The sequence below is a fragment of the Haemaphysalis longicornis genome, unplaced genomic scaffold (genome assembly GCF_048455015.1).
Source record: "Haemaphysalis longicornis isolate Haplotype H1 unplaced genomic scaffold, Haemaphysalis longicornis Haplotype H1 scaffold_5, whole genome shotgun sequence".
Lineage (NCBI taxonomy): Eukaryota > Metazoa > Arthropoda > Arachnida > Ixodida > Ixodidae > Haemaphysalis > Haemaphysalis longicornis.
In genome coordinates this window covers 64,160,116-64,180,036 of record NW_027526385.1, presented here as the reverse complement: position 1 = coordinate 64,180,036, position 19,921 = coordinate 64,160,116, and the positions used below count along the sequence as shown (strand labels likewise).

The 19,921-nt window shown below is 48.4% G+C and overlaps 1 protein-coding gene across 1 annotated transcript in view; it reads right to left on the bottom strand.

Moving 5' to 3' along the window:
* Positions 1–14,307: 14,307 nt before the first annotated feature.
* LOC144138328 (cytochrome P450 3A24-like) overlaps positions 14,308–19,921 on the bottom strand; it is a 39,023-nt gene continuing 33,409 nt past the window's right edge. The window contains exons 13-14 of the mRNA XM_077670555.1: positions 18,408–18,573; positions 14,308–16,448 (exon numbers count right to left, since the gene is read on the bottom strand). Coding sequence (XP_077526681.1) covers positions 16,371–16,448; positions 18,408–18,573 — 244 coding nt within the window. The 3' untranslated portion in view covers positions 14,308–16,370. The remainder of the gene's footprint in view (positions 16,449–18,407; positions 18,574–19,921) is intronic.

Genomic DNA, 19,921 nt, shown 5'->3' with positions numbered 1-19,921 from the left:
CTTGGAACAGGCCTTTGCTCACGTAGAGCGCGGCAGATTCACAAAGGGTAGCGCCCTTGGCCCCATCTGGCTGCCCTCGAATACAGCAGACGTTCTAGTGACCCAAATGGCAATAGAGGTGCCGCTACATGACCGTGCACGCTCGCTAAAATAGTCTCGCAAACAGTTGGAGTCTGCGGTGTCTGCGAAAACCTAAACAGCCACAGCGGAGATACAGTGCTGCCGTTCACGAAACAAACTTGTGGTTTAAGCGGTCACTAGGTGAGGCAAGTTTGTATGCATATCAGTTATGTGCAATTGGCAATTCTAAGTCGCTTCCGGTATAGAGAATTAGGCCGTATGATTTCTATACCCTGTAATAATAAACGCATACAAAACAAAACAAGTGTCGCATGTGTTGAGTAGCAATGGTTGCAAATTTGCCCAACGCACTTAAAAGTACCTCATAGAAGGGGACTAAAAAGCTTCGTCCCGGTGCTTCATGACTGTGCTCCATGTGAATGTTAATATTACAGTAACAGAAAAAAATTCTGTTATTTGCAGGCCATAGAAGTTACTTGTTAGAATATGCTGTAATGTTTTACCAAGCTCTTTGGGGCACCCCCCGTAGAATGCTTTAATTCCTTCTATTGAACTAAAGCCGCCCAATACAGACGATTTCGGTAATAGGACACCAAATTAGCACAATATCTGAAAGAATGTAGCCGAACGGAGGTGCTCTGTGGTATCAAAAGCAAAACCCGGGTTGAGTGTGGAAACGGAAAGTGTCTGCATTTTACTAGCGAAAAATAGACGCGGACTAAGAAGAAGTACACAGGACACTCGCTATACTACAACTGAAATTTCAAGGGAGATTCAAAAGGATTCGAACCACATCTCCGTTGATGACCCGTTGCGAATTCGCAATTCCAACGACCTAGTTGAGATGTTGCCGGACTTGGACAAGAAGGGGGCCAATCAGTCAATAGACGTCGAAGATTTTTTTATAGTGTCCCTCAAAAAGAACTTATTGACGCCGTGAGAACGTTGATTGAAGAAAGCGCACCGGTCCGTTTTCAGAATGCCAGCGGGATGTCCACTTAATGGTTTATTGATCTTTTAACGTTTTATCTGGAGTCAACCTTCGTCGCTTTTAATGACCAGTACTATGTGCAGAAAGATGGTGTCTGTATTGGTTCCTGCATTGCCCCAATACTTAGTTAAATCTTTTTAGCCGATTGTGACAAACGCATTGCAGCACGCCTCAACCACATCATAGTTAAGTGTTTTAGATATGTTGATGATTTCATTGTGTTTGTTAATGTGGACAGCCGTCAGTATAGACGGGGTGTGATTGACAGTGTTCGAGATGTTTTTAAGACGTGTTCAAAGGGATTGAAGTTTACTTTTGAGGAACCTGATAATGAAGCCGTTCAGTTTCTGATGTGAAGCCATGTTTTACCGAGGGGCAAATATGCTGGACGTACCAACCGCACTCAAAAAAGCACATTTTGAATTACGCTTCGGCCCACTTCAAGTTGGTTAAGCGCGGCATAGCGGCGAACTGCCTGCACGGTGCCCTCCAGAAGTAGTGTGCTCACAAGGTAGCTCGTAGTGTGCAAGCTCAAGAGGCGCGTCTGACGCATGCGGGCTTCCCTTTGGAGTTGATGGCTTCGGTCACAGAAGGCCTCATCAATGAGGTTAAATCCGGTAAGGGCGCTCCATGGGGAGAAGACGCCACCGGGAAGGTTTCGACGCGTAGCCGTGCCATACGTGCATCAGCTCACGCACTGCCTCAAAAAAGTGGGGGAAAAATGCGGCGTGGAAGTGCTGGCCACCGCGCCTGGCAAGCTGATGCGGATGTGCCCCGCCGTAAACAAGAAGCCACGCCAGGCTTGCACCAAAAAACATGCCAACAGTTTTGTCAGCTGCAAAGAGGGTGTCATCTAAGGCATTTTGTTGTCCTGTGGCAAATACTACGTGGGACAGACGGGGCGGTGTTTAAACGCAAGGCTGGGAAATCACCGTGCAGCAGTTTCATCGCTTGTGGCGGGAGGCCATCTGGCCGCTCATTGCAAGCGGTGCGCTGGTTATACGCCGGCGTTTATGAAAACACGTGTTTTAGGATCTGGACGCGAACAAACAAGTCGCGAGAATAACGAGGCTTTTCATATCTACAGGGAAAGAGTTAATTGTGTGAGCACTCCTTCAATCACCCTTACAGAAAAGGAGACAAGCTTCTTACGAGGGCGCATGGGCGAGACATAGGCCGGTGTGTGTGGGGTGGTGTAGGGGAAGGGAGTGGGGATATGTTATCTTTCATTGTTTGACGGATGCTTAGTAAAATTTCAGTAGTAGTCTAGCGAGCGTCCTGTGTACTTCTTCTTCGTCTGCGTCTGTTTTTCGCTAGTAAAATGCAGTCACATAACCAACTAGCCCAACTCTCTGCCATAACTGTAATAGAAAATGTATTCCTTTGTTTTGAAGCATTCCTCTTTCCGTGTTTGTGTGCCTTTCTGGCATGTTCATGAGTTGCAACGAAGGAATTATGCACGAAAGCATGCAAACAGGTAATCAAAAGCTTGCTTGGGGTAGACTTCGAAATAATTTAGTCGATCTGGAATTCACAACATGGGTGGTATCATTTTTTGCCTCCCTGAGAAAAAATCTCAGGGCAGGGGATATTTTGCCCGGCTTCTTATTACTCTTGGGTTCGTCCTCGCTCAACTACTATCTTTGGGCCAGCGCAATCCCAACATTGTGGCACTAGTGGTTGGGTACTTTTTAGGGGCAAAGCCTCCCCGGAGATGGGGCTGTTGGCGTCTCTTGTCGTCGTTGTAGTAATCGTCGTCTGATGTAGTCACTTCACTAAAACAGCAGGACACTCGTTTACGCCAAGCGCTACAGAGCTTCGTATTTCAAAGGCACGAGACTTCTACGGCAAAGGTGTATACCTCTACCCCCCAACGGTTTCATCTCTGTTCGCAAAAACACCAAGGCGCCAAAAATACAGCTTCACACTGCATGCTTCGCCCCTCCCCAGGTTTGCCGTTAGTGGAGACGGCCCGGGATTCTATTGTTTGCATTCAAGGTACTCACACGAGAGATAAGGTGTACGTCAGGCTTAATTGTCTACGGCAAGAGAGCTCGCTGGTCTGGAACATACTGGCTACATGTGGTGACTGCTGGGTTACATATAGTTGGTTATTGAGCATGCGCGGGTCTCGTACACGGTCGGGCGGATCGCCGTCTGGCATAGGACCGTCTAATTTGCAGACACCACCATCCACGAAGGGCGCTTCCACAGTGTCTAAAGTCACTGGAACTTGTAAAGTACCGCCATTCTTTTCCCTTCTCCACTGGGCGAATCCGCGCTATTCATTGGTCCATTTTGGTCTCGTGGTCGGCAACGGGCACTTTCGGTCCGGCTGTTCGGTTCTCCCCGTAAGCGGAGGGTGGGTTCGTACGGACATCGGCTTGCACCGTCACTGTCGTGCGTGTTTTTTTATTATTACATTGCGTTGCACAACGCAATGTAAATGATAACGGAATGCCAGGGTACTGTGCTTCTCGCTGTTGCAGCAAGAGGGAGTCTAGTAAGGCACTTTTTTCGATTCAAACAGGCAAGGCTGTTGCGAAGCGACGAGCGATATGGATACATAGGATTCGACGGGACACTTTTCCCCCCAGGAGATATTAGGCTATGCGAGGGCGTTATAGATGTGTTTCAATTATTTTTTTTGTATTTATATCGCGTTGAACCGAGACGGGTGGTACCGGCGAAATTGGACGGTTGGAGCGTTCAGAGGCGCAAACATTACGCGTTGTTGGTCGCAGCCAAATAGGCAGCTTACGCCAGTTTTGTTCGAGATGCCGCATAAAAAAAACATCCCCCTCCCGAGGGGCACGATCAAATGCAGAGCATTTCTGCGGGGGGGCGCGCCTGCAAGTCGTATGGATTACGTATTGGTTGTTGTTGTTGTAATTGTTGTCTTCCAGCGTAGACATTGTCGATGAAGTCGATGGTGAAACGTGCCGTGAACCCCCTGCCGCGGCTATGACGCAACGTGGAGCGGCTATGACGCAACGTGGCGTGGCTATGACGCAACACAATCCAACACAATCCACTTTAATCCAATCCAATCCAAATCCAAGCCAATCTAATCGAATCCAATCCAATGCCCCTCGCGAGAGAGTGTTATAGCGCCGAAATCGCCACCACGCGAACGCGTGATGCTGACGTCACGATCACGCCACAGATGTTAGCGACCGCAGCGCGCGCGAACGACATATGTGGTTTAAGCGCGAACCGACCGCGGCGAGAGAGCGCGATGCGAGCGCCCGACCTGTTCTTGCGCGCGAACCTAATGCGGCGAGAGAGGGTGTTGCGCACGTCCCCACCTGTTGTGCGCCCGAACCGAACGCGGCGAGAGAGGGCGTTGCGAGCGGAGAAAAGGCGAGGAGGACGCGGGGGAGAGGGCGCATCTCTGGCCGACGGTTGAATGAGTCAAGGATATAAGGCACGTTCGTAACCTTCCTTTCTGTGTCGGCTTTGTACGTGGCTCAGTTGGTAGAGTACCGTGCACCTTGCGTTCCGCCCGCAGAGTCGTAGGTTCGAAACCTGGCGCCGGCAAGTATTATTTTTTTATATAGTGTAGGGGGAGCGATGCGGACGCGGACTACGGACGCCAACGCGGGTGACATCGTGAGTTACTGAAATGCTCTGCATTTAAAACTTCACAATCATTTTCCAGTTTAAAGCGAAGCTTGTTACCTCTACCCCCGAAGGGTTCTGTCGCGACCATTGGTGTCAACAGAAAACTCCCACGAACAAATAAAACAAGTTACTGGCACCGTTAGGAATCGAACCGGGAACGAATACAGAAACGGAGCGAGAGCGCGTTGTCGTACCAATTGAGCTGCGACTACGGGCCCAGGCGGAGACGGGGAGACAGACGGTGCATTCACCGAACACATGTGCGGGTTTACCTCGTGCGTTCTCGCTAAATGCCACGTGAAAGGTTCACGCGACTCCTCTCGCCGCTGCGCGCTCCGCCGACGGCACGTGTAGCGGCCGTGTGCACGCCTTGCGCATACACTAGGAGTTATAAAATGATAGCAAGCTCACACGAACGCATGACATCGCCCTTCTCCTCCGTCTCTGCCGCCGCCGAAGGAGGCGACGAGATCTGCGGTAGAGATGGAGAAGAGAAATTGTCTAACACCGGGTTTGAGCTTCCTTTATTTTACAAAAAAAGTTTTCACTCATGGGCTTTACCAATACAACTCAACCAACCATAATTCAAGGATCATGCATCGATTTGATCTTACCGAAGAATATCTCTGAGTTAATGAATGGTAGGGTTAACTGCATTTCACTTGTCTCCGGTTTCACTCTCTGTAGAGCCGCGTGCGTGAATTCAATTGACATCGCATGGGTAATCGTTGTGGGTGTCGTTTACAGCTTCGGTTTTTAACCACCTTCAGAAAGTGAATTGTCGCACGTTTTTTTTTTTATACGCTTCATTCGACCCCTGTTTTCTTTCTTATTTTGGACACCCTAGTACCGCCCCCCAAAGAAATAACGCGAACGCATAATGTTGTGGTGAGTATACATCTTCAATGGGAATTTTCAAATGTCACTACGCTAAACCACAGGTGCGGCCTGATGAAAAACTGTATACCTCGCAAGCCTGTATACACAATGCCTAATGACCGGAGTGTACCGGAATCTTGAAATAACGTGAGCATCATCCTAATTGATAAGAAAGGTCACACTGAGGACTTGAAAAGTTACAGGCCGATCAACTTACTGTCAATCGTCTACACAGTACTAACCAACGTAATCGCTAACAGAATTTCTTCGACCTTAGATTTCAGTTACCATAATGAACAAGCGGGGTTTCGTAAGGGCTATTCAACAATATACCATATTCACGCCATCAATCACGTGATAGATAAAAGCGCGGAGCATACTCAACCCCTATAGATAGCCTGCATATAGTTATGAGAAAGTATTTCACTAGGTCTAAACTCAGCCGTCATGCAGCCACTGCGGAATCAGGGTGTAGACGAGCATTACGTAATAATGCTAGAGGATATCTGCAATGGATCCACAGCTACCATAGTCCTCCATAAGGAGAGCAGTAAAATACCTATAAGGAAAGGCGTCAAACAAGGAGACCCAATGTCTCCAATGCTATCCCCAGCATGTGTACAAGAGGTATTCTGAACATTGCATTTGGAAGAGGTGCCAGTAAAGGTTAGTGGAGAATACCTCGAGATTTGCTGGTGACGTTGGCTTGCTAAGCAACTCGGTGACCACTTGCAAAGCGTGATTACCGCACTCGACAAGCAGAGTAGTATCGCTGGTCTGAAAATTATTATGCAGAAAACTAAAGCACTGCTGAATAACCACTGGAGAGCACAGTGGTTTGAGATAGGTGGCGAGGCAGAGGAAGTTGTTAGTGAATATATCTACTTAGGCCAAGTAGTGACCCCGGGTACCATCCATGAGGCAGAGATAACAGAAGGATAAGAATGGAGTGGGGTGCATTCGGCAGGCCTTCTCAGATAATGAATGGCAGCCTACCGTTGTCCCTGCAGGGGAAAGTGAGTGATGGCTGCATCTCACTGGTACTCACCTACGGAGCAGAAACTTTGAGGCTCACTAAAATGGTTCAGCTTACATTGAGGATGACTCAGCGGGCAATGGAACGGAAGATGATAGGTGTAGCATTAAGGCACAAGAAGAGGGAGGAGTGGATCAGGGAACAAACTCGTGTTAAGGACATATTAGTAGAAATTAAGAAGAAATGGATGTGGGGATGGCGAGTAATGTGAAGGCAAGATACCCGCTGATCATTAAGGGCAACGGAGTGGATGCCCATAGAAGGCAAGTGTCGCAGGGGGCGGCAGAGGTTAGATGGGCAGATGAGGTCAAGAAGTTTGCGGGATCGCGTGTTTCGTGGCCTGTCTGAGTACGCGCTCCATTACCTCGTCGATGGCGCCAGCATTTCTAGCACAGGGAAGGAGCGTGTAGAGCACTTAGAGTCGTGCTGATCAGGCTCAAAGAAGCCGGCCTAACAGTAAAACCGTCGAAGTGTCACATAGGTTGCGCCGAAGTGACGTAACTAAGGTGGTGGTAGCGCGGCCGACGAAGACCGTCAGAAATCAAAGTGGCCGCAGTCGAACTATCGCCGACAACTACTTAGTCCGAGATAAGGGCTTATATAGGTGTTACGGGATGTAATTAGACTCGTGGGAAAGATTACTCCACACTTGCTAGTCAGTTACCTGATGCTCCTTGGAAAGACGCAGCCAGTTAAGGTGGCGTGGGACACAAATAAGGAGGACGCGTTTCACATGCTGAAGCGAGCCTTGAGCGAAGTGCTAGTTCTAATGGGCACCGACTTTTCAATCGTCTAGACGCGATCGTTTGCTTAGGTGGAGTATGGTACTCCAGCAGCATAGTCTTGTCGTTGGCTATTGCCCCCCAAGGACATACCGTGGCGCCCCGTACGAGTGATGTCACTTGTAGGACGCCGGGTTATGCTGTCGTCTGCTAGAACACATTTCCTGCGACCGCACGTTTTTTGTTGTGGCCACCATGTGCCCTCTCCTCACGGTTTTGATGGAAATTACCGAAGAAAGTTATCTACAGACCAAATAATACGGACAAGCAATCAACGGCTCGCTTGTTCCCGACGACACCGCCGCGGCTGGGTAATTGCTACCATCGCCACCGACAGCTCGTACGCAGCCAGCTAACGCCAAGGACGATACAATTGGTGCCGAGAAAAGTAAGCTGTTAATTCACTATGAAATACTTGCGATGTGACATGTGCGCGACTGTGTGTGCAAGAAAATAGACGTTGCAACAGCGACAAAAACGTGCCGCTCAGTTGTGATCTCACCACGCGTACTGCGCGCATTGCGTGGTAAATGAATGACTACGTGAGACCGGTGACTGGATTGCTTCGCCGCAGAGGCTTAAAAGTGCTGGTATGATCTGCACTTTGGCTTAAGCAGTGCCTATTTCCCCTCCAATGCTTTTTTTTATAATCATGCCCTGATTTGATTAACGATCACTAGTACTCTGTTTACTTTTCGCGCCAACTTGTCCGCAATGTACGAATGGTATTAACGTGAGTTTTTAACGCCTTCGAGCGGTTCTAGACGTGGCTATGTTTACTTTTAATTAAGACCTCTGCAACACGGGATTTTGTCTGTTTACAATGAGCCTGCGCCTTTCTCGAGAACTCGCGATTGCTCACAGAAGGCGAAACACGTCGTGGGGTAATGGGTTCTTTAAAGGAGCCATGAAGAGAAAACACAAGTTTGGTTCATTCGAAAGGTTGCCTCGTTAGAACCATAACGACACCACTTATAACGCAAACTTCGCTCAAATAAGCTACATAATTAGGAAAAAAGGAAATGACCATGCCACCCACCAGCTCATTTTCCGCAACAGAACCTATGATGTCACTCGAGAATGCTCTGCGATTGGCGGAGGCCGGCAAAAGCAAACGCATGTTAGGCAGGTCTTACAGTTTGCATAGCGATCTAAATGCCCGTGAAACATACTGCACATTCTTTTCATGACAAAGAACGGTGGAGTAAACGGTTGAAGTTCTGAACGAACACGCAAGCGTGTATGCCAATGCGTACGAAACTACCGCCAGCCGAACTCGACATCTCGCCGTCGCCACCGTCACGCAGACGAATTTTCGGGTTCGAGGCTCTTCGGGGCCAACGAACCGTCCCAGCACGCACAGCCGCGACTTTGCTTGGTATCGTAATCCCTTCACAGGAGGTTGGCCGTCATATCGCCAACCAGCAAAGGTAAAATAGAAACGAGGGGAGTAAGGAACAGCAAGCAGCGACGAGATAGTGACAGTCGTCGCAGTTTCGGAATGGTGTTGGCTTGCTGCTATTGTTAGGAGCTCGTTTACAGTTTACAAACACTGAAAACTGAAGTTTGTTCGAGTACTTTACGATGAAATTTCGTTGCTACGTTTTGAAATGCCCATGTCGTACGGGCAAATCGTCGAGGGAGTGCGACATCCCCGCCGGTGAGATCTCCTTTCATGTGCTGCCCAACGACGAACCTCGGCGAAGCAAGTGGCTACGTTTTGTGAACTTTGCAAACGGAGGAGAAAGAGAGCTAAAGGAAGTACGAGTGTGCTCGCATCATTTCCGAGGAAGTGATTACGGCAGGGACCCGGACATGCTGGCGCTCGTCGCCGACCTCGTCAAATCGCCTTTCAAAGCGCTCTGACCTTGGGGAAAAAAATTGCCGTACACACCACGCATTGACGCTCGAATATTTCTGGTCGGAGCTGAGAGCTCGAGCGAATGGCTTTCCATACACGACACCGGCCAACTGGCATAAGCGATACTGCTACTGAAATTGAAAATACGGCACATACGTACCAGTCTGTATTCGTCCGTCGCGACGGGGCTGACGAGGCAGCGGTGCCGACGGCTGGGCGTTCGTCTGTTGTGGCTATCGCGGAATGGTCGCTTTCCCGTCCACTGCGTATCCCACAACTCTTGCCGCTCGTGCACTTAGAAGCATTGAGCGTTCAAGTGGTGTGAGGTTGTTAAATGCAAGCCCGAGCTCCTCGGCGAAAGTTTTGTTCTCCGGATCAGACGATTCCATGACTAGGGCTGCGGGTGCACTAGGTTTTACTAGTATTTTTAAAATGGCCGCCGTCTCGGTCGACTCCCGCGTGTGGGTGCTATATGGAGTCGACATACTAAGTATCTGTTTCATGGACCGGCTCGTATGACGCCATTGTTCACGTGACGAAATGTGCAATTTTAGCGGGAGATTTAAAATTTTGGCTTAAATTGCCTTATTTCTCAGTGAATAAAGCATCATTTGCTTCCGGGAAAGCGCTTGGGGTACCATGAAACACCTAATCTTTCGAATAAAACAAACTTTCGTTTTCTCTTCATGGCTCCTTTAAGAATACGGTAACCAAGCGTTGGAGGCCCCCAAGAAGTTCGTGGAACCCAAAGCAACACGCTTTCGCGCGGCACGTTTTAGAAGAGAGTCTTCTCCAACAGTTAACTCGACGCCGGTTTCGGATGCGCGAAGTCCGATTATGGGAACTTTAGGCTTAGCGTCGCGGTAGATATTTCATCGCCGCTATCGTTACAGTCGCGAATGACAGTCCGTAACACAACTTTTCACCACACTGTCACCCCTTTTCTCGTATGTGGAAGTTTGTATCCGTGGTGACTGCCATAAGCGATCGATGATCAAGATACCTGCCATGGCCTCGGCCGATTTTTGCGCGCAGGTATCGCCACCCTTCGGCCGCTCGCCGCACCGTGCGCGAACGGGCCGGCGGCGCGGGGCCCGACATCCGCGGCCGGTCGCCGCAGATGGCGGCGATTTTTCAGCATCGCCTTGAAAATCGCAGCTGATGACACTACGTAGCACAATTTTTCACCACACTAACATCCAGTTTCGCGAATCTGGAGCTCCTTTTCTGCGATCAGTGTGATTTAAAAAAGCGGCAACAAGGTGTTGCTGTCGCGCCTACGTCGTTTCGAGCCGCCGCCGGGCAGGCAAGGCGGACGTGTGTGCGGAGGGTTTCTGCGAGTAGTAAACGCTTTATGATTTTATGTTTCACCTATTTATCGAGAACGACAACCGAAATCTACAAATTTAGCTCGGTGATCGCCGTAGCCGAGCTAAATGTTGATCGGGGAAACGAGCCGCAGCTTACGCTTACACCGGGTTCGGTCGCATACGTCCGCAAATACCACCATGCTCAAGTCGTTTGCGGGCAGCCTGCCACGTTTATAAAGTCCCCATGAAGTCACAATACGCTTCACGCACTGATAATGAACTTCAAACTTCGAAAGTTAGCCCGAAAATGCACTTAGAAAGCGGGCCCTAAACGAAATGTCACGCGCTGCAAGCCAACAACGCAGCAAGGTAGGAACGGGGATCCTACAAGTGACGTCAAAACGATCGCAGCGCCGGCTTCTCCAGTGGTGGCCCTCGCGGCCAGTAAGAAACGAAAGTTGAACGCTAACGCAGACGCACAAAGCCGTGCATTTTAAGTAGTGCTGCCTTCGTCGTCTCCGTGTCTTTCGTTTCGCCACTTCGTGAACAGCTTTTAGCTGAGCAGGTATATGGGAGCAACATTATTGTCCTCATTGGCTGCCTCAGTTCATTATTTCCGCACCGCGTGATTTCAAGTAATCAATCTTAGTTATGATAATTTCATGCAATGTGTTATCTTCGACACACAGTTTGAGTTCGTCTTTTAAGAGTCCTGCGACCGCATGTGCCTCTTGATGTAGAGGACCCAAGTTGGGGATACACACTTAGCTAGGACAGTTGATCACGTTTTTTGGAGTCTGTTGTTCTGACGGAGGACAGAGGGTGCTTGCTTGCGTTGGGTGCTGCCAGTTGTCGGTCGGTTCTTTGCAAGCCGCACAAAGAAGAGCGACCGGTGCTGAGAAACGAGACCGTAAGAGCCGAGCGAAGCTGGTCGAGACACCTGGGCCGCACGGCGATCTACCTGTGATCCGGACCTGGCGGGTGGTACCTGTTCATGGAAAGAAGCGTGGTGGAGTCGCCCTTTTCCTGGAGCGCTGGAGGTGAACCTGGATGAGGCTGGTGAACGAGCGCGCCCAGCATCCGAGCGACGTAGAGGCAGCTCGTCTTCATGGCGCATTGTCTGGCGGCGAGGGTGTTGTCGTGCCAGAGCGCCCAGCCCAAATGCGCTGCACAGGCCGACGCGCCAACAGCGGGGCCTTTTCACACCTCATCCAAACCAGACCAAACCGTCCGCGGCCAACTTGCCCAGATTTGCCCTGCCGCAGAGTCGCCTCTCTTTTCGCGTCGCGGCGGCTCGGCCGAATCCTGCATCGGGTGAACGACCGGCAACCGACATGCGGCGGCTTGCTTAGAGGTGGCATCATGGAGACAGCGTGGGCGTCGCCCTCCTTTTCCCCATTCTGGCGGCTCTTCTGGCGCAACCGCTTCGCTTCCGTTCATCGGATTTCAAACTTCAGCCAGCGAGGGTCCTGATTGGAGCAATTCAAACTTCTCGGTGCTCCAACAAACATCCGGGGGTATAAAAACCCGCCAGGAGACACTTATTGTCGGCATTCTCCGGCGGCATTCTTCGGCGGCACTTTTTGGAGTCACCGAGTGGAAAGGTGCTGTCGCCTTTGTGCGAGTCATGTAACGTTTGCTTACCCTTGTGCATACTGGATATAAATGTTACTTCAACTGGTCGGCTTGAGAACTTCATAGTTCCTCTCTGCGCCACGTCGATAGCAGACGGAGCTAGGCAACGCCGCTACACCGGTGGCTGCGCTCGGATGGCCAGTCACTACAGTGGTGGCTGCGGTGAGCGGGCTTAGTCCCAACAGTGGAGACAGCGTCGGGATGGCTGACTCACAACATCGGTGAGAAGCTGGGGTGCGAGTCACAACCTTGGTGACTGCGGTGGGAGACCCAGTCCCAACAGCACCCAGACAAACTAGAAATAGACTCAAGATTCCACCGCTACCAAAACACTTGCCCCCGGTATTCCAGGAAGGCAGACGCAAAAATAGGCCTATGGCCCTGCAGGCCAAATTTTAAAGGAATTCTGATGTGCTGCGCATAGACGCTGCCGAATACGATAATAACAAGGCCGCACACACAGCGGTAGTAGTTCGTGGGAGTGGAGAGCCGGTCTCGTGCAGCACCGCCGAAAACACCAGTGCAACTGAGGCAGAAGAAGTTGCTCTTGTTTTAGAATTAGCACAAACCGGTACAAAAGAAGGGACTCTATGTAATGATATCAGCAGGGTCTCTGCTGCAGCCGCCAAAATTATCAGAGAAGGACAAGCAGCAGCAGAGCAAATCTCACTGATATCGTGCCCGGCCCACCAAGGCCTGTGGGGAACGAGAAGGTGCATGCGATTACCCGAGGTTTCACTTTCCGGTCGATCGCAGCTGACTCCACGCGAGGAACCCCTTTCTTCGGCTAACGAATCCAAGACGGCTAAGGATATAATTTTTCATTATAAGTTCAGTCGCAAGACCTATCGAGTGACGGATAAACAGCTCAGCAAAAAAGAGGAAGTTATGTGGAGGGAACAGCAAACCGGGGTGTTTCCGAACCCTCAACTGTACAGTAAATGGCATCCGGAAGTCTGTAATCGCCGATGCGCTAACTCCAATAGCATTACAGAACTAGTCCACATGGTCTGGACATGCCCTTCCTATCACGACCCGAAGAGAAATGTAGAATCTTGGGGGACCTTATTACTCAACCATCAAGCAGAAGGGCAACGCAAAGTTATCGGTCTCGCCCTGACCGCCGCCGAATCCCAAGAGGTTCTGGCCGATGGTTGGGGGGGGGAGGGGTGGGAACGGTGGTCTAGGCTAATTCCTCTTACTAAAAGTTATTTCTCTCTCTCCCTCTCGCTCTCTCTCTCTCTCACCGCGCAGGAAATCGCTCATCGCTTCACTCGTTTCTAGCTCGCCAGAAAACATCACTCAACGCCAGGAAGTGGCCTGAGCGGCTAGCCAATAGGAGAGACGTAAGGGGCGCAACTTCCGGCTATCGGGGAGAACGATAGAGGGGGGCGATCGGAGGCATAGTGTATCCAAGGAAAAGAAAACCTTATCTAGTGACATTAGGGTATCCTAGAAAAGTGCGACACTCTGCTTGCTCAAATAAGTTTATTCCCCGTTTTTGTGATAAATGCACACATAAATAACCCTTGTGTACTTCGATAATGGTATTGGGCGTAGTGCGGCAATAGTGGGATCGCGTTTCGCTGTCGCTCGCGTGATTGCTATAATATGGTTGCCTGAGCAAGCGATTGGGACGAGTGATTGCTGACCTCCGTGGCGTCGCTCGCGAAACTCGCTCCATGTGATTACCGCTAAAAGAATACTTGAGGGCACGGAATAGTGATTTCAAAAAGCCTTATACTCGGGTACATGTTAAGGATGGCGATGCAGTGCATCTCTACCCCGAAGCAACGGTCCCGGATGTAAGCGCGGGCGCGCGTCTTGAGAGGAGATGGTGCCTAATGCACATCATCGCCTGCTTTTAAAGACGATATTCTTTGGGTTACTTAAACCCAGAAATTTTGGTCTTTCTGTATGTCTGTTTGTCTGTCTGTCTTTCTGTGACTCGATTCAGCCGCCTTGGCAAAGTGAAACAAAATCTGCGCTACAGTCTTACATACTCACAGCCAAATCTAAACGTTTAGTTCGGTGTCAATGTTCATAGTTGTCAACATTGTTAAACAAGAACAAGACATTACGCAAACATAAGGTGGAACAGCAATATATAAGTGGTATTTGCAGAGTTCCTTTATTAAAAAATTCATGAATACTTGGTTGGATGCTTGGACGAAAGAGGAACAGCAGGAGAGGTGAGCGCGAAAGCAAAGGGAGGCATTTACTTGGCAAATGTCGGCAAAGATCATCGTCTTTTGACGACGTTCGCTACGAAAGGAGCAGATGCGCGGCCAATTTTTTTCTCACACAGTTTGTTTGTCGTAGGTTGCATTAATTCATAAGCACAATAAGCATGCAAAATTGCCTAAATGGCTCTCGCCATGCTCAAAATACACGCAGTAAGGTCCCGCGCAGAGATACAGCCGGCTGCGGTGATGAGGCGCAGTGGCAACTTCCGTTGTCGTTATTAAGTTGTACCCTAATGTAGTTGATGTCTACCTGGCGCAATTCAATTACGATGCAACAAAAACAGACACGAATAATACGCACAAGCGAGACTATGATTTACCAACCTCTTACTAAATGACTGTCAGGTGCCACTGTAGCAATTTTCTCATATACCATTACGTCCAAATTGAACAATCAAGACGTCCCAACACTTCGAAATACACTTTCTCACAGTTTAAGAGCGGTTTTAAAACGTTGTTTAGCAGGCGAACAGATTTTTGATCGAGAAGACTGTTTTAGAGCCCATCAGCAGTGTGAATTCAAGGCACCATTAAATTCCGCTGCGCAGTGATGTTGAGATGTTGTTTCTTAAAAATGACAGTGCTCTGCTAACAAAAGAGTGCTCGACGATCAGCCGCTGCGTTGAAAATTGAGTTGGATTAGACTGCTTCTAGAAGCGAGGATTCGACTGCTCGTGCTTGAAGAAAAATGTTTGGAGAGCACGCGAACATATTTTAAAAAACAGTGCGATAATTACGGAAAAAATAGCGAACTATACACCATCTCAACGTTTTTATGCGAAAATTTACCACTTGTTCCTTAAAATGAGCGACCCATTCTACTGGTGCTAGCTTTTTTGTGAGTTGGGGGAACTACAGGACGGGGTTGAACCCAGTAGAGGCCTGAGCACTCAATGCTGTCCAGTACCGTGAATAACGATCTGAAACTGCACTCGAACGCAAAACTTGAGGCTAAAAGAGTTCATAAGGGCACGGATATTGACAATGGGCAATAAAAATAGGCATTTATTGGTATTCAGGTTCAAACGCCTATATAGGCATTTAGAGGCACTCTAAACACACCATAAAAGCCCTTGCTAACCTCTAATTAATACTCATTCATCAAAATGGTAGGATATCAGCGCAAGGGAAAAATAATCATTTGCCTAAACTCCGGCCTCTACTTATAGCACTATTGAATTAGACAAGTACGTTGGTTGTGTTTCAATTTTACTGAGAATCTGCCGCCCTACCAGATGACAAAGGCGCGTATCTTCTCGAAAATCTTGCCCCACGAGAAGGGCACTGAATCATGATACACCTGGGTTGGGGGTGGGAGGTGCGTGGGAGTCTGTCGACATCATCTGGCGTGCTGAAGAACACTCATTGCTTTCATGTGTCTAGATACCTCGACAAAGCTGACCATTACGTCATAAGGCTTGATTCTCGCAGAGGTTTAAACTAGGTTTTGCACGCTGTGAAACTATGTTTAACCGCGTGCAACCACCCCAAAGTTTTAGCAGTTATTCCCTAGGTGCAAATTCTCTCTCTCTCTCTCTCTCTCTCTCTCTCTCTCTCTCTCTCTCTCTCTCTCTCTCTCTCTCTCTCTCTCTCTCTCTCTCTCTCTCTCTCTCTCTCTCTCTCTCGTACTGTGGGTGCGTATCTCCTATTTCTCTACCTTAATCTGTTTCTTTGCAACAGGAAAGCTGCTTCAGGTTTCTTATTTACTTACCGCCATAAAATTTTCCTTCTGCCTCTAACGAACCACTTTTGCAACTCTTGAGGCAAAAGCCATATTCAACCTCATAACACGCGGTAGTAAATACTAAACGATGTTATCTGGCCACCAAATCAGTAAGCAGTTCGTATTTCGCACGTCTAGTTCGTATTTGTTTTCTTTTTCCTACAACAAAACAGATCGCACAATGCGATGAGCGCGAAAGGTGTTATAATTTTTCTATGCCGACCCATACACCTTCTTTCGGCGACGCTATGAAGGACTGTGTCTTCCGCTTCAGCTCGCCCTGGCAAAAAAAGAAAGCAAAAGAAAGGTTAGCTGCCATTTCATTATGTGAATGCTAGCTAGCAGCGAAGCCGAATAAAATACGCATCCCGCTCATGGTCACCTTAAATCCACGTATTTATCTTTTTCACATTTGTGATCCTGTTATGAAACTTGGAACAATGAGCCCTTTATGCTAGCAGACAATCATTGGGCGTTACATTTCCCTTCCGTAGAAGCCGGTGCATTGATCGAGCACGGGAATAGCACAATTGAAATATCACTCTGAACTAGCGAGCTAATACAATTAAATTAAATGTTCGTAACCATGGAGCCGCTTTAGCGGCCAATTTGCCCCGTTTCTTGTTTGAGCACTAAAAATGCGAAAAAAGTGGCCTTTTGTACCGAAAATGACACCGAAAAAAGGACGCACAAGAAAAAAAATTGCGCCCACCTCCCCGCGAGGGGAACCCTGAGTAGATGCGACGCATCGTGGGGTTCACTTGGTGTTTCGGTTGGATTGATTCTGAAATCGCTTGAAACGTGCCGGGAACGCGTAGGATTATTTTGTTTTATGATTATTATTATGTTTTATTGGCCAATCTTGGTCAATCTCTCCAAGTGGTATGCTTGGGGCTTCGCTGTCGCAATGACCTTTACTCCATCATTGTTGCTGTAAGTGGGAGCTTGTTTTCTTTTATTGCAAGTGTTAATCATTGCCCCATCATGCATTGTATCAGTAGCATCTTGACGTAGTTTGAATGAGTCAAGGATATAAGGCGCGTTCGTAGCATTTGATTTTGTCTCGGTTTTGTGGCGCAGTGGGAAGAGCACCATGTACCTCGCGTTCCGCCCACAGGGTCGTGGGATCGAAACCGGGCACCGCTAACTATTATTTTTTTTATAGTGTAGGGGGAGGTGCGGACAATGCCGTATGGAGGGACGAGGCGAGTGAATGAGATGCAGTCGCATCTAATGTGGCACATGAATAACACCGCTTAAGTTGTTTCTGTAGTACCAGTTTCCCGTCTTTTATTCTAGGGTTACATTGTGACGCCAACTAACTAATCATGCGCTAAACACTGACTTTTATGAGAGCGTAACAACATGCGATAAAAGAACACACTACCCTTAACCGAGAGCCTGTATATACCATAGAGGAAACGTTGAAACGTGGTAGACACCCATACCAGAATCCCCTGTGAAACGTTCACACAGGTTTGGGTTTAGTTTCACGCATAGTTCACCGTTTTGTTACCTATCTTTTCGCATATACGTTATTCAGAGCCCTCTATCTACGTTGGCAGAATTGCATGGTTACGTAAGTAACGTGACGCTTTTGTGCGGAATGTTTGTTTCAACATTAAACGTGCGTCCTGCTACTCCTCCCTAAAGCCTCGTTCTAAAACTCTCAGTCCATAAATGTTTATTATTTTTCAACTGTTCTAATAGACATTACATATGCTTTTATACATTAAATAAGTGTAGCTGGGGTGCGACTAGCTATCGTTTTATAGGCGGAACACGTCGGTTAGAAATTAAAATGAACGATGCAATGTTATAATTTATAATGCAATTTATAATAAACACCTTGGAAAGACCCACTGAAGAATTATCGTTATCTGGGAAGTTTATGTTAGGTTCGCAAACGTATGAAATTACAGATTTAATTCACAGCTGGCAACATATTTTGAGACATACAGGACTATACCTTGAGGTATAGCCTATATCTATATAAGCAATAGCATATATAGCTATATAGCTATATATAGCTATATAGGCTATAGCAAGGTATAGCCTATAGACTATACCTTGAGGTATACCTCTAGGTAGCCCGTTTGGCTACCCAGAATGAAAGACAAAGGAAGTGCGAGTTGTTTTCTTGGGCTTCATGTCGATCTGTCCCTTTCAGACGAGTATGGCTACTCAAGTAGCGGTAAGTGCTGCAAGAGTATAGAAGTAGAGTCCGTCATCCTCTTACGTTTTCGTGTCTCGAACTTAGATGCAGCCTGAAGCGGTGCACAAGCTTAGCGATGATCAGCGTCATTTCCAGCTGGGCGACCTTCATGCCGACGCAGTTGCGGGGTCCGATTCCGTAAGGCTGGAAGGCTATGGGGTTCCGCGTGGACCTCTGCTCCGGAGAGAACCTGTGGGTGTTTCGGAGATACATACATACATACAATACATACATACATACATACATACATACATACATACATACATACATACATACATACATACATACATACATACATACATACATACATACATACATACACACATACATACATAAATACATACATACATACAATACATACGTATATACATACATACATACATACATTGTATGGGTAGCTGTGAATGGCTACATACCCACATACTCGAAAAATTGGCCGCTCATCTGCTTGCGTCACCGCAAATCTCGTCGAAAGACAATAGTCCCCTGCCGTCCCTGTCCCGCAACTCCTTCTCCAGTCTCCGCTATCAACCTTTGTCCGCTGCCCCATCGCCCTCGCTCACTCCTGATGAATTGAGTGAAGGGTTGTTCAATGCAATTCAATTTTCCCGCCTTCGCACTGCTCGCGCGCCATCATAAGAGACAGCGCTCACCTGTTACAGTTTCGCTGTATGTGTCTGATCACCTTATTTCTCGAGCTTGTGTAGAACGAAAACTCGGGACCTGTGTTCAGCATGTTTAACAATTCATAAAAACTAAAACCAAAGGTCTTAGGCCTTCATTCCTGTCTTTTATAGCCCCTGCTGTATGTCTCTCCAGCAATGCACTTGTGTACCAATGTGAAGCCAGCATCGAAGTGATCGCTGTAAGCTTTGTCTTTGTAAGCTGTTTTCCCACACCGTGTGTTACGCACTGAAGCATGGCCACCTACGGATGTTTTACGGTTACAATAACACTTTGTACTCCTCTACACCACCGTCGTCTCTTCTTCTAATCGCGTATACTATTTCCCACGTGCGGCGCCTATCTCGGGTGCCATTTTTATGCGTGCACCGGAGGCGTGTGGGGGGGATTCCATGCCCGCGCAGACCGGTGTTGCGTGGTTACTACCCCGGAACAAGAGTTCTTCGGATTCGTTTCACCTTTTCGAGATGCCGGAATGGAATGAGAATTTCGAGGACAAGGCTTGGAGCATTGGAATGGGAATGGAATTAGGCATCTTTTGCTCGGAATGAAATGGGGGGGTTTCGACAATGGCGTCACGTTGGCTGGCGAATTCCGGCTACTTAATTGGTCTGTGGCTACGACTGCCTCAAAGGGAGCACCGATGACGAAAACGAGAACGCATACCCGGCATTCTCGGGTCAGCAAAACCGCGCAACCTGCGGTAGCCCGTGTGAAAGTGAACTTCGAGCGGCGCAAGCATGCTATGCACGCCTGCCTCTACCGGAGATGACTGTGTGCAGACCCCGCTAGGGGCAGTTGCTGTAAGTCGCTTCGAGTGCAAGCACTAAACTCATGCTTATCCACAAGTCCAA